General features: G+C 47.1%; 1 protein-coding gene across 1 annotated transcript; it reads left to right on the forward strand.

The window, feature by feature from the left end:
* The first annotated feature begins 384 nt into the window (after window positions 1–384).
* On the forward strand, window positions 385–11,896 carry LOC111842919 (hypermethylated in cancer 1 protein-like). Its single transcript, XM_023810036.2, has 2 exons — window positions 385–835; window positions 5,460–11,896. Exons 1-2 carry the CDS (start codon window positions 784–786, stop codon window positions 7,628–7,630), a joined length of 2,223 nt encoding a protein of 740 aa, XP_023665804.1. The 5' UTR covers window positions 385–783; the 3' UTR covers window positions 7,631–11,896.
* The last annotated feature ends 1,306 nt before the right edge of the window (window positions 11,897–13,202 follow it).

Here is a 13,202-nt window from a genome sequence, read left to right on the forward strand (position 1 = left end):
TGTCATAACAGGTGTCATGTAGACGTCGCAAGTGGGAACAAAGGAAAAAATATTCCAGACGACATGAAACAAAAGTATTTTAGCGTGGATACTTAACATAGCCTACATGTTTATTTTACATCATCGATCTTGATTAGTTTTCAGTAAAAGATACTCTATCGAATAGCCACAGTGAACCCTGTCGGCTCCGAAAATGGTGGAAATTATAAGCAAAATCTTAAGTTAAACATCGAATTCAACGATTTTTATGAAAAAAAAACGCCTGGTCGCTAAAATGAAAACCACACGTTTAATACTGGCAGGCTACAGTGCGCCACACAGTAAGCCCGCCTGTCCCTTTAAGAGAGAGCCTCGACGTGCTGCGCAGTTCAGTTTGGGGTCACTCAAAGTCCCTGCCCCCTGTTTTACCTTTAACTTTTTATTATAGTATGACATCAGGCGGGGCGCTGCAACACTTAAGTTCCAGAGACGGACCCTAACATCATCTGCGAGCGTGTTATTGGTCCGACGCGTAAATAACCGGGGAAATTCGTGGAGGAAAAGTCTAAGGATATATGTGTTTTTCTAAGAACGAAGTTGTACAGGAGGAGGTGAGAAGGGCAGCGGCAGAGAGTAAGAGACACAGAGGGAGAGAGGCAGGGGGAGAGAGAGCGAGTAAAAAAGAAACTCATCGCAATTAATAAAGTGCTGGCAGTGGTGTCTGGAAAACTGGCCTGTTTTTTTTTTTTGGAGGCTGGCAGTTCAAAGTTGAAACTTCAGAAATGACTCCAGTAGACCGCTGAGATGATCATTAAGGGAGGTATAGATCGCATGGCTGAAGAATCCGGGCGTCCAGGTAAAGTGTTTGCGTTCATTCAGTCCTTTCACACTACGAGGGTAATCCTGTTAAGTGGCTTGGGAGGCGTTACATAGACGTCTATTTGTATTTCCCGTCTGTTCATTATCTCGAGTCGTATAATTTCATCTTCTAGGGTTATTTCTCCACCGGTTTGTAATGAAGACATTTAGTTTATTTTCAGTTCAGCACAACGTGGTTGTATGCTCGTGACCAAAATGAGCGTCAGTCAGAGATCAGCAGGACATTGAGTTGAGGCTCAGATGGCGTGAGTGCCACAAGTCTCCGCGGGCTGTTATTTTAAATAAACCCATAAAAGCAGCGCACTGAAAGACAGGTAGAGTCAGTTGCCCTCTCAGCGGATGTATTCACTGGAGTGCAGAGACAGGCGGCACGTTAAATGATCGTATCAATACCGATAAGCAGAGCATCGCTGTGTGGCTAGTTTTTTCAGGGAAACCGTTTATGCAGTAAGGGCAAACTGAGCCACGCATGACTGACATAATTTTATTTATATTTCACCATAAGAAGCGATTTTTATATAGTGGGACGTGTTTACATTTACGTCTGAATAACCCTGATTATGATTATTTTTTCATCTCTGTGGAGTATTTTAACACAGTGATAACGAAGTGCGTAAAGTTTTATATAGGCTTTGTGCATTCTCAAAAATCCTCAGCAGAAAATCGTATGCCAAATGTCACACTGAGGCGGCGTGGTCTTAGTTATCTGTGCGGTTTGTCATTCTGTCGTATGCGTCGCTCTCCGCGTGTCTGGATTGCAGGTTGTGATGCGTGGTAGCGCAGTGTTGCTTGACAGTAACGGTCCACGTATTCACGAGCAATTTATAATTGCCTAATCAAAATAGCATATACGCCTTAATCTTAATTACAATGAAGTAAATAACAGTGCCAGTCTTTGCTTCAGTCATATTACACAGCAGATATTTTTACATATCGAAAAAGTTTGCAGTTCTCAGGTTAAGTTAATCTATGATTGTTTCATTTGGTTTTATGCTACATTGTTTTTCCGCAGAAACGGAACGCCCTGTTTAATAATCGTGAATTATTCGGTTTCAAACAAATCGACGTGGCAAAATCGCCATCACTGCAACTTACTACTTTTCTGCAAATAAAAAATAAAATATAACATATTTAAATTGAATTAAAATGTTACAGTATCACAGTCTAGTAATGTCCTCTAATGCGTAATTGCAAGTGGTAAAATTACGCAATTAAAATTTCACATTTTATTTTTTATTAATATATTGATTATACATAACGATATTAATAATGACAAGCTCACCAACAGATGCATCTTCATGTATATTAATACTAGCAGTAAAGCGAATTAAACCAACAGTAGATACATGATACATATAACGACCGACGTGTAACCTGCAAGAAGGATAACGTCCACAGATAGGTCTGGGTCTAAAGTTTGCGGTACGATGGCGGGCGGGGTAACTGCTCGGCGTGAAGGCTGTCTGCTATACCGACTGGCAGCGAACTGCTAGGCTTGGTTCGGTTCGCCGTAGGACCAGCTTTACGGTGAACAAGAGGAATTCCCTTTGAGAACAGCCTCATTCGAAATAAGTCGAGAAATACTAATCCCAAAATATATTTTTAGGCCTGTTTGAGAACGAAGAAAGGTTCAGTTGTATCGTAAATGTACATGAACGGTGTTTTTAAAATGTTATAAAATAATTTTTCCTCATAAAGATATTGGCTATAATTTCAGCTTCGCACACAGAGAATAGGCCCTCAGGTCCCAGTGCATATTTATTGTACAAAATGTCCGGTATGTTTTTATATTCAATTCACAAAAACAGACTGTAATGTGGGAAGCGATAGCCGGGCCTTAAGTTATTTTAAATACGCCAACAACAGGCATAAAATATCAGAAACAACTGACGTGAAGGATTGGCGTGAATAAAACGCCCAATCCTTCAACTTAATCATTTAACTCGGTGAATTTATACCGATTTTGTTTTTATCGCCTTATTTAGCAGGTGTAATAGCCAGTAAATGATTAAGCAAATGTTATTTCACAAATGACAATATTTGTAAATCGGACAATGTCCAAAATAGATGTTTCGTTTACAGAACTCTGTGTGAGAGTATGACTGGCAGTAAACAGGAAGGATCACTTTCCCGGAAAACCAGAGAGCTACGTACAGCCAAACGTACCATTTTACAAATATTGTTTCGTTCTGTAATACCAACCCTTAGACATACAAGTTAGGCCCAATCAAAAGTGGGCGTAGTACTAATTTATACCGCAATATAACTCCTGAGTTTAAGCGTAGAAGAAAAGCAATGAAGGTGCAAACTGCGTGGGCAGTTCCGATGCTGGCATGTTCGTAAGACCCGTTAGGTTTTATGCACTGCGTCCCTAAACCGGGAATAATCCTACAAATATATAAGGATATTTGAATCGTTTAAGATAAGAAAATAAGAATGAGCTACCCATAGACATTGGGAGTTTCTGACATAGGGCTGGGAAATGTATATTTTTTGGAATATAGGCTACTAGGAGCCGGGTAAATCAAAATAGAAATCATTTAAATGTTCAATAGGCCTAGCCATAGGTAGGCCTACCATTAAACAAAGGAAATAAAGTATGCCAGACTTCAAGGCCAAAGTATTCAGGTGTTCTCTTGCAAAGCTTTAGAAATATTGCATAATAATGAAGCCAGTTTTGAGATATACGTGCGTTCTGTTACCTCAGTTCGACGTCAAATGGTTGAAAACAAACGAAGTAAATAGTAAAATCCGACAATATTTAAAAGTTTTAAAACATTTGAAATTTGTTTATATGGACATTTCTATAATTGCTATATCCTAGTTAAACTGATAACTATAATTATATATGACAGCTATAAATAATCTTGTCTTAATTTTACGGTTTGAAATACGTAGGCTAAATGAAGTATTTTTAAACATGTATTTGAAAATCGTTTAATGCATGCCTTAAAATATGGTCTGGCGTTTTATGTTCACTGATGAAAACGTTGAAACAAGGCTGTTACGGCGGTTTTTGGTTGTGCTGATAGTACCACGGAAAGGGGGGCCCGCTGATCTCGGATAAAACCTTTGTGGCATTATGCAGACCCAGGTAGTGAGACAGAATAGCGGGGATTCGTGCAGCACCGCCCCTGTTACAGTCTCAGGGAAAGTGGGAGAGGAGGAAAAGGACGGGACGGGGCATTAAAATAGATCGGGGTTACGGGGGGTCTCGTCTGCTGGGCGCAGCGATTCCGGTCTAAAGGCTCGCAGGGTCGAGGATGATCGCAATCTGCGCCGTGTTTGTTGTGTGAAATGTAAAAACACGCAGCCATATGGCTATAGCCACATGCACCCATAACCGTCTTGTGGAGCCTATATTTAAACGCCTGTCAGCCTAAAGTACACATTTACTCGGCAAAAATCTGAACTGCCGTATTAACTGTGTATTTCCTGTTAAAAAACCGCAAACAGCTGCAAAAATTAATTTATGCAGAAGGTGATGAAATTCAAAAGTGATGGTAAATATGAAGTAGCTAAGATTACGGTAGCGAATGCATTTTTTTTGGGATAAGGGTTCAAGTGACAAAGGCTGTACGGTGCAGATGCTTCCGATGAGCGCTTCTGTGTGAATAAGTGAATATGCGTCTTCTGACGGGTACGGGGCGGGACGGCCCTTTTTCAAGAAACCTCCACAGTAATTACAGGGGTCCGCATGGCTTCTTTTCCAGCAGCAGATTAATCCTGGACTCTTTTATGACCCTCTGCAGCAATGTGAGATATTTTTTGTAGGTTACGAAAGAAGACGCTTGGTGTGGTTTCCCCGCACATGGCAAACATGTTTCCACGCCCTCCGGGGGCATGGATTTAATACGGGCACCGCATCGCCGAATTATTTCTCAAGTGTCTCGGGGTTGTGCTATGGGCGGTCTACACGGTGCTGGTTACCCCGCGGTGGCCGCATAGATCCATAACCCTAGACGCAGGCCAAGGGAAGATACATAGCTACCTGTATTTAAAAAGTAACAATAAGCTGTGTTTTTTGTATACAAGTGCACGTATATTCTTAATATAAATCAACATGATTATTAGTTGAATAAATATTATAAGAAAGTTATAGACACCTGTATCTCATCTAAAATAGGCACCAATTATCGTGGGACTGGTGTGTTACTGGTCTCATTGGTGCTGATTGAATTTATATGGTTTGATCTCTGTAAATCACATTTAAAAAAAAAAAAAAAAAACATCTTACATTATATTAGTTTGCATTGCGGATTTAATTCCTTTCATATTGATTTTAATTTAAAATATATGAAATAGTCAAAATTCCCCATAACACCCATATGTGATGTGGTCCAACCTGCCTTCACATTCCAGAAAAAGAAGGGAAATTTTTGAGTGGTGACTCTTTACATGACTGTCTGTGGCTTATCACACTTTGACCACGCTGTCACCTCCTTTGCACTGCTGGCATGTCACATTCTCCATGTCTCTCATGAATATTTGTGCTTTGAATGTTTCTGCCTACTTTGAGGTAGAGCTTCGCGGTCTGAGATTAATCTCTCAAGGCAGCGGCAGCTTAGATTTAGATGCTGACGGTTGCTCACCTGCTACAGGTGGAGGTCTGAAGACGATGCTGGATGCCATGGAAGCCCCCAGTCATGCCCGTCACCTCCTCCTGCAGCTCAACACGCAGCGCACCAAGGGCTTCCTGTGTGACGTCATCATCGTGGTGCAGAATGCCCTCTTCCGTGCCCACAAGAACATCCTGGCCGCTAGCAGCCTCTACCTGAAGTCCCTGGTTGTCCATGACAACCTCATCAACTTGGACCACGAAATGGTGAGCCCGGGGGTCTTCCGGGTCATCCTGGACTACATCTACACCGGCCACCTGGGCGAAGATGAGGCCAGGTCCGGGTCCGGCACCGAGCCCAGCCTGACGGCGGTGCTGGCTGCTGCAAGCTACCTGCAGCTCCTGGACCTGGTGGCACTGTGCAGGAAGAAGCTGAAGCACAATGGGAAGTGCCACCTGCTTCCCACAAGTGATGCTGCGCCCTATGGGAGGCTTAGCGGAACAGGCCGATGCAGGGAGTCCACCCCTGTCATCCAGTCCTGCTTCCCCGGTGGTGTGACTAACAGCCGGGTCTCCCGTGGGCACCCACCAGAGGAGTTGGCTGGCCATCCTCTGGTCCCGCAGCAGGGGGAGCTTTATGCACCAGCCCCCTCCTCCCCAAGCCAGCAGGTCTACCCTGGCACTCCTCCAGGCCTTCAACCCCAGGCTAGTATGCACACCCCCAGGCCCGAGAGGGTCCCGTCACCCTATTTTGGACTGGACTTATCCAAGAAGAGCCCCGAATCGCAGTCCCAGCAGACGCCCTCCCATCCTGTCCTGTCCCTCACCCACCTGGGGGCCGAGGCTAACGGGGGCCTCGGTCACGCAGGCAGAGACTCTGCTGACATGGAGACTGAGGAAAGGGTGGGGTCCTTCTCCCCCAAATCCTCCCACCCTCTCCTGGGCCAGGAGTTGCTGGCCCACCTGCCTCACCTTTACCGGCCACATGCCCTCGGACAGGAAGTGTACTCCATCCTGCCCGGCACTGGACCTGATGCACCTGAGGACGGGGAGGGCCTGAGGGGCCTGTACCGCTGGGTGAAGCGTGAACCCGCCTCGTATTCCATGGAGGATGAGGAGGATGAGGAAGAGGACGAGGAGGAGGAAGAGGATGATGAGGACGAGGATGAGGAAGAGCGAGGTCAGGAAGGGGCACGCCGGCGCCGGCGGCGGAAACGGGGCGGGGAGAAGCTGGGAGTCAGCGGGGAGGATGAGAGGAGTGGCTCGGCCAGTGAGGAGACGGGCAGCAGCGAGGGCCGGCCGTCGCCCCCAGAGACGCTGGAGCGCTTCCGGCTGGCCTGTGAGCCTCAGAGCTTTGGCGATAACCTCTACGTGTGCATCCCCTGTGACAAGGGCTTCCCCAGCTCTGAGCAGCTCAATGCCCATGTGGAGGCGCATGCCGAGGACGTCAACGGCGCCGAGCCGCCATTTGGGCAGCCGCTGGCAGAGCCAGGCCATGATGAAGGCGAGGTGAATGGGCCCGGGGAGGTCAGCCCGGTGTACCCAGGCGGCAAGCGAGTCCCGGCCGGGCCGGGGGAGACAGTGCGGCCGTACCGCTGCACTTCCTGCAGCAAGTCATACAAGGACCCGGCGACACTGCGGCAACATGAGAAGACGCACTGGCTGACGCGGCCGTACCCCTGCAGCATCTGTGGCAAGAAGTTCACGCAGCGCGGCACCATGACGCGCCACATGCGCAGCCACCTGGGCCTCAAGCCGTTTGCCTGCGACGCCTGCGGCATGCGCTTCACGCGGCAGTACCGCCTGACGGAGCACATGCGCATCCACTCGGGCGAGAAGCCCTACGAGTGCCAGGTGTGCGGTGGCCGATTCGCCCAGCAGCGCAACCTCATCAGCCATATGAAGATGCACGGCGTGGCGGCCGCGCCCCCCCGTGCCGACCTGTCGGAGGCGGTGCACCCACTGAGCCGCTACGCTGCAGAGCGCCTGGGCCTCACCTCTGACCGCGCTGCTGAGCTGCTGTCCCAGGCCTCCCAGCGCCTACTGGCCGACACCAAGGCCTCTGAGGGCCTTTACCCGCTCTCCAAGCTGGCTGCCCAACACCTGGGGCTCCTCCATGACAAGATGGAGGCCCTCAGGCTGCCGACACTGGGGCCTCCAGCTCCAACGCCTGCCCCTGAGCCACGCGCCATTGGCCGGTACTCCCCCAGCTAAGTGGTGGGGTCCCATGACTCTTGAGTGTAGGACCCACCTCTGTGGGGGGCAGGACAGGGAGCCTCCCTGCATTGTTTCCATTTACTTAAAGACCAGACAAATGAAAGATGAGAAAAAAACAACCTGAGTGCCTTAGCATTAAACATCAGTCGTTCCTTGAACGTTTGAACAATGCGCTTTCCAGGGACGGTGACAATCAATGCATACCCAGCTATTGAGCCAAAAATAAACGAGCCAAATACAGGAACAGAAGAGGGACCAAACATTGGAGGTCCAAGCTCCAAATGTAATGGCTGTGACCTGAAGCTGTTTAACATGTGACATCATAGTGACATCATAATTATGTTGTGGTGATGTCACAGTGAAGTCGGAGACGAGGAGCTGTACGGCTTTTTTGGACGAAATGTGGCGGGGCACTTTGTGATGTTATGTTGACTTGTTTAAGGTAGCGGTAATCCTGAGCTTTCAGGTGGCCCTCGCTTTAATACCCAGGAATTATGTCTGTGGTACTCTGGTTAGGGTGGATGGGGTAGGATTGGAGGCATTTCCTAGCAGGGTGTACGTGTAGTGTCGCTCGTGAATTGGTGGCGGCACCCAGCCCCTCTCACCTCGGTTCCCTTCTGCATTGTCCCGTCTGGCCCTTCTTATAAAGCACTTTGTTTACAGGAACCAGTCGGCCGGATGGGTTCTGCAGCACAATCAGTACCCCCCCCCCCACCCCCATCTCCAACTGGTGCGTAATTCATTAAAAAAATGAGATCCCACTACAGTTTACACCCCCCTGGTCACTTTCAGTTCCCCAGCCAGGCCAGTCTCCTGCACTAGAACTGTAACCAGTATAACCAGTAATGTACTGTGATAAGCCTGCCTCCGGCCCTAACAGCTGTGGATCTGGACATGAAACAGGCGCGAAGGAACAGGAATCAAAATCCAAAAAGTAACAGGAGAAACAAGAAACAGGATTAAATGCGGGAATAAAAAACAGAAGGAAAGGCAGGAGCCCGAAGCCAAAGGAGAAACCGCGCATCCAAGAAGAAAAACAGACACTGTGTGCTTGCTTGGGGGCCCAGTCGAGACCCTCTCATCCGCTTTCCGCAGCATTCCAGTGTGCCTTCTCACCGCGGTGGCTTCTGCTCGACGTCCTGCGCCGAGGGTTGGTCCCCGAGGTTTTGGGTTCACCCTCCCTGCAGGTGACGTTCATTAGAGGCCCCTGGGCATCCGTCTGTTATTTCTATTAAGTGTGGTATTGTCGAAATTATAATCTTTAATAATAATTTTTAAAACAACTTTTCCTACAAGATGATGAGTTTAATTATCTTGTTATATTCATTTGTTACATTTATATTTAAACTTTTTATACCCCTTGTTGTCAATCATTTGAAGGAGGCTAAAGCTTCTTAAAAGTTTGTTACAATATAACATTATAGATGCATTGTGATATGTGCATTATATGTTTTTTCTTTACGTATACTGTATAACATTTAAAATAATGCCTTTTATTCTGTGAGTGCATTTTTTATTATGGTGTTTTAAATATATTTTCTAAAATGTTATATGGAAAACATTTTGTTAACGCTGTTTTTGGTTGTGACAATGAGAATTTGTGGGTCACATGACTGTTATCATGTGACATAGGAGGACATAAATGTGTGACTATAAGGTGACTAACTGCTTCTCCTCAGAACCTGTGAATGTCTCATTAGGTCTCTGTTCCAGACCACCCAATAACATGTGAGACGGCCCCAAGAGCCTCTTCAGCGCCTCCTGTAGACAGGTTCCTGAACCCATCTATGCATTAAAACATTTAGTCGGTTTTTCTGATACTACAACCAATGCGGCGGAGCGCTGTTACATTACGGCCCCTGAACTGTAGACAAGGGGCATTTGCTGCAAAAAAACAGGTTTGCACATCATTTACACAAAAACTCTAGTTGCTGCAAATTTTTGAAAGAAGACAATCGTTATCATGTCTGTTCCGTATTATGGTTTTACCATCATGTTTCCTTGAGTTTGAGAAGCAGACTGGAATGCATAGCTAAAGTAATCATGGATTGTAGCCTCTGTCTATCGGGATATGCTGGGGTTGCGTTATGCGTTTCGGTGGAGGGTTTAGGGTTGGGTTCGCTGTTTGGAAGGAGTTTTGGGTGCGGCGATATCGAGTTCTTGAGCTTTTGAGGAGGCCCATGTGGCGGTTATGGGACCACAAGGCACCCAGAGGAGCTCCAAGCGTCCAGGAGATCAGCGGCAGGGACCCTGAGCAGACACCCTCCCTCTCCCTCAATCCCAATGACCATTTGTTCACCCCCTTGCCTGTCCGGCCAAACGCCGCAGGAAGAACAAACGGAGAATGTTTCCATTGCTACTGAGAGTCCCTGGAGGGGAGTGACAGAGGGAGAGAGGGAGAGCAGAAGGCAGAGGCTTTGAGCTTGTTCTGTGTTGACTTTAATGGCTTCTGGGACTGTCCACAAGCCAGGGTTCGCTTTGGGTACTGGGGAAGCAGGCGTTTGAGGCTGGGGGGCAGCCAGTGGCTGTGAGGAGTGCTCAGTGTGTGAGAAAATGACTGAAACCTTTGCAATGTGTGTGAAAATGCAACAGCAAGTGTGTGTTTAGGGAATTGTGTGTGTGTGTGTTGGACTGAGAGGGTAAGAGAGTGTGGGACGGTATTTTCTGGCTCAGCAACAGTCTTGGACAGGATGTGCTGTGTCTGTGTGTATGTGTATGTATGTGTGTGTGTGTGTGTGTGTGTGTGTGTGTGTGGGGGGGGGGGGGGGGGGGGGGTGGTGTCTGCGGCCAGCCAGCAAAGATGGGAGATACACATACTGTAGAGTGGCTTCAGAGGAATAGAGAGTGGGGGAGGGGGGCATTAATGGATATGTGACCATGGGGGGGGGGGGCATTGTTTGACAGAGGAAATGCAGTGCATCCTTTCAACTCCACCATGCCCCTACACTTCTTTTGTCCTCTTTAGAGCAGGTTCTGCTATTAGTGAGTATTTATCACCCCCCCCCCCCCCCCCCCCCCCAACAGTCTTGGGGAACTGAGGCTGAGGTAGCATGGCTGCGTGCTGGGGATCTTGGGTTCTAACCTGGCTCACTCTTTTTTTCGGTCTGACCTGCCGTTTTTTAAAGCTTTTCACTTCGTCCTGACGGCTGGATGGTAGAGAACCCCCCCCCCCCGGGGAAACGCCAGCCATCGTCAGGTCACGGGTGACACTTCCTATCTGCCAAAAAAAGCTAGCAGATCTGCGGATTGCAGCCCCCATGGGAAGAGGGCCCAGCTGTGAGTGTGTGTCCTCAAAGAACCTATGATTCTGTTTTCAGCCCCGTGTCGATGGTAGACGCGTCTCCCCAAAATGTATGCGTCAGCTGTGTCCTCCTTTTACCGGGTGGCACTCGACTCGACGTGCCAGGGAGCCCACATGTGGGCAACAGCAAGCATGCCAGAATCGCTGCAGAAATAAAGCTGATTTGCTCTCAGTTCGGCCTGCCCCACTGTTTATGCATCCCACTATGCACTTGGGGCTGTTCAGATTGCTATAACTGCTTATCAATGGGCATGAAAGCAGTTGGTGTCTCACCAGTGAGCTTGCCAGACCTTCAGGTTGCTGGCTCTAGCATCTCACTGGTAATAAAGAATGGACCCCTGTCACATGACTTCTTTCTTCAGAGACCTCCTGTCATATGACTTCTTTCTTCAAATACTCCTGTCACGTGACTTCTTTTTTCAAATACTCCTGTCACATGACTTGTTCTTTTGTCAATTATACATGATTTTCATAGCAAGTAATGTGATCAGAAATGGATAAAAGCATCCAAAATGTATAATATAATTTCACAGAAAGAGATGAATGAAACAGAGGGAATTGAAAAGAGGAAAGAAACAGGGAGGCCAACTAGATGTAAAGATGTGAAAGCAATGAGTGTTTATTAATCTCTGACATTATTAATGTTAAAATGAGTGATTTTGACTTTTAACGACGACACCTCCATGCACTTGTTTGATGGAACACAGTGTCAAAGGACCAAAGAGAAAGTGTTTTCTCCTGTAACTCGCTCCAATTATTTTCATTTAAAACCATGAATGTAATGGGATTTACTGCAACAGACTTTGTATCGCTTTAGTTGTGAATTAACTTTTATCACTTTGCAATATGAAATACAAATATATTTTTATTGGTGCAAATGCCACAGTGAAATTGTAAATATATATTTATTTTGGTCGCATGTATTCAGGATGAAATTGGCAATAAAAATGACAGCAAATTAACCTCTGTGCTATTGTCTCATCAAAAAGGTTTGGTAATTAAATATGCTTTCTTTGCATAAGTACACTGGAATGCTTCTCATATACATATATATCGTCCCTCATTTGAGATATATACACACATACACATATGCCAGCTGAGAACAAAGCTTGAGGTCTAAAATCAGGGTGGTTGTGATTAAGGACCCAACTGAGATGGGAATATTCTGCTGACTTAAACCAATGACCTTCTGATCCCAGAGACAGAGGCCTAACCCCCTGAGCCACACATGGGCCCTTGCTGAATTATGTAACAGACCAAGGAAAGGTCCCCACAATGTAATGTACACGTGAACCGCACACACACACACGCACGCACACACACACGCACGCACGCACGCACGCACACACACACACTCTATCTCTCTCATTCAGTCTCTTCTTTATTACAGACTCTTTCCCAGCCTGTCTCTGTACCCCCCCCCCCCCAACATGGGGATACTGAACCCAGCAGGGCTACTGGGCGTCAGGGTGGGCGGAAACTGAAGGGCAAAAGGGGCAAGTGGATGATTGCCGGGTCGTTACCCTGGCTGGGAGCAGGACGCACTCAGGGCCAAAGGGAATTCACACACACAAACACAAACACGCGCCCACAGTGTCATTAGCAAACATGAAGCAACCCTGGACAGCCCCCTCCTTCGGTCCGAGTTGCTCAGCTGATCTGGGGGCACTTCCTGTTAGAGGCCCATGGACTGAGCAGGCGGCCCACTGGCTCACGGGGCTGGGAGGGGGTCCGAGCTCCGGGGCCAGAATCCCATGACAGATATCAGACCAGTGACGTCTCTAAGCCAACCGCAGTTTATTACATTACAAGTAAGTCGACCGGCGAAGGTGGAAAAAAACATCTAATTTGTAAAAAAAGAATCATTATATTAAAACTGATAAACCATCAGTGAAACACACAGACAGATATGTTTATATGTGTTCATCCTTCCATGTTTATTCTGAGCAGGATTATTTGTGTATGTGGTGGCGGCTGCAGGGCACCCTGGATGGGATGCCAGTATTTCACAGGTCGATTAGTTTTTGATTGTTATTTATGTTTCTTTTTAACACAACACAGGTTTGTCTTCCAGTAATAATAATCAATCCTTTGTTTTCCCCGTGGGGAAATTCTTTTTTGACACCTCCCTCAACTTGCTCTTTGTAGAGTAAGCTGTCCACAAAGGGCAGCCACCTGTTGGGGAGCCCAGGAGCTGGGTGTTAGGGGCCTTGCTCAAGGACCTGCAGATATGTTGAGGGTGGGTTTGAACTGGTGGCCTTCGGATTA

The sequence above is a fragment of the Paramormyrops kingsleyae genome, chromosome 18, assembly GCF_048594095.1.
Source record: "Paramormyrops kingsleyae isolate MSU_618 chromosome 18, PKINGS_0.4, whole genome shotgun sequence".
Lineage (NCBI taxonomy): Eukaryota > Metazoa > Chordata > Actinopteri > Osteoglossiformes > Mormyridae > Paramormyrops > Paramormyrops kingsleyae.

Excerpts from the sequence above, each read along its gene's own strand:
- LOC111842919 (XM_023810036.2), top strand. The coding sequence starts at position 784 with ATGATCATTAAGGGAGGTATAGATCGCATGGCTGAAGAATCCGGGCGT. Across the intron at positions 836-5,459 it reads TGAAGAATCCGGGCGTCCAG|GTGGAGGTCTGAAGACGATG; the intron begins GTAAAGTGTTTG and ends CACCTGCTACAG.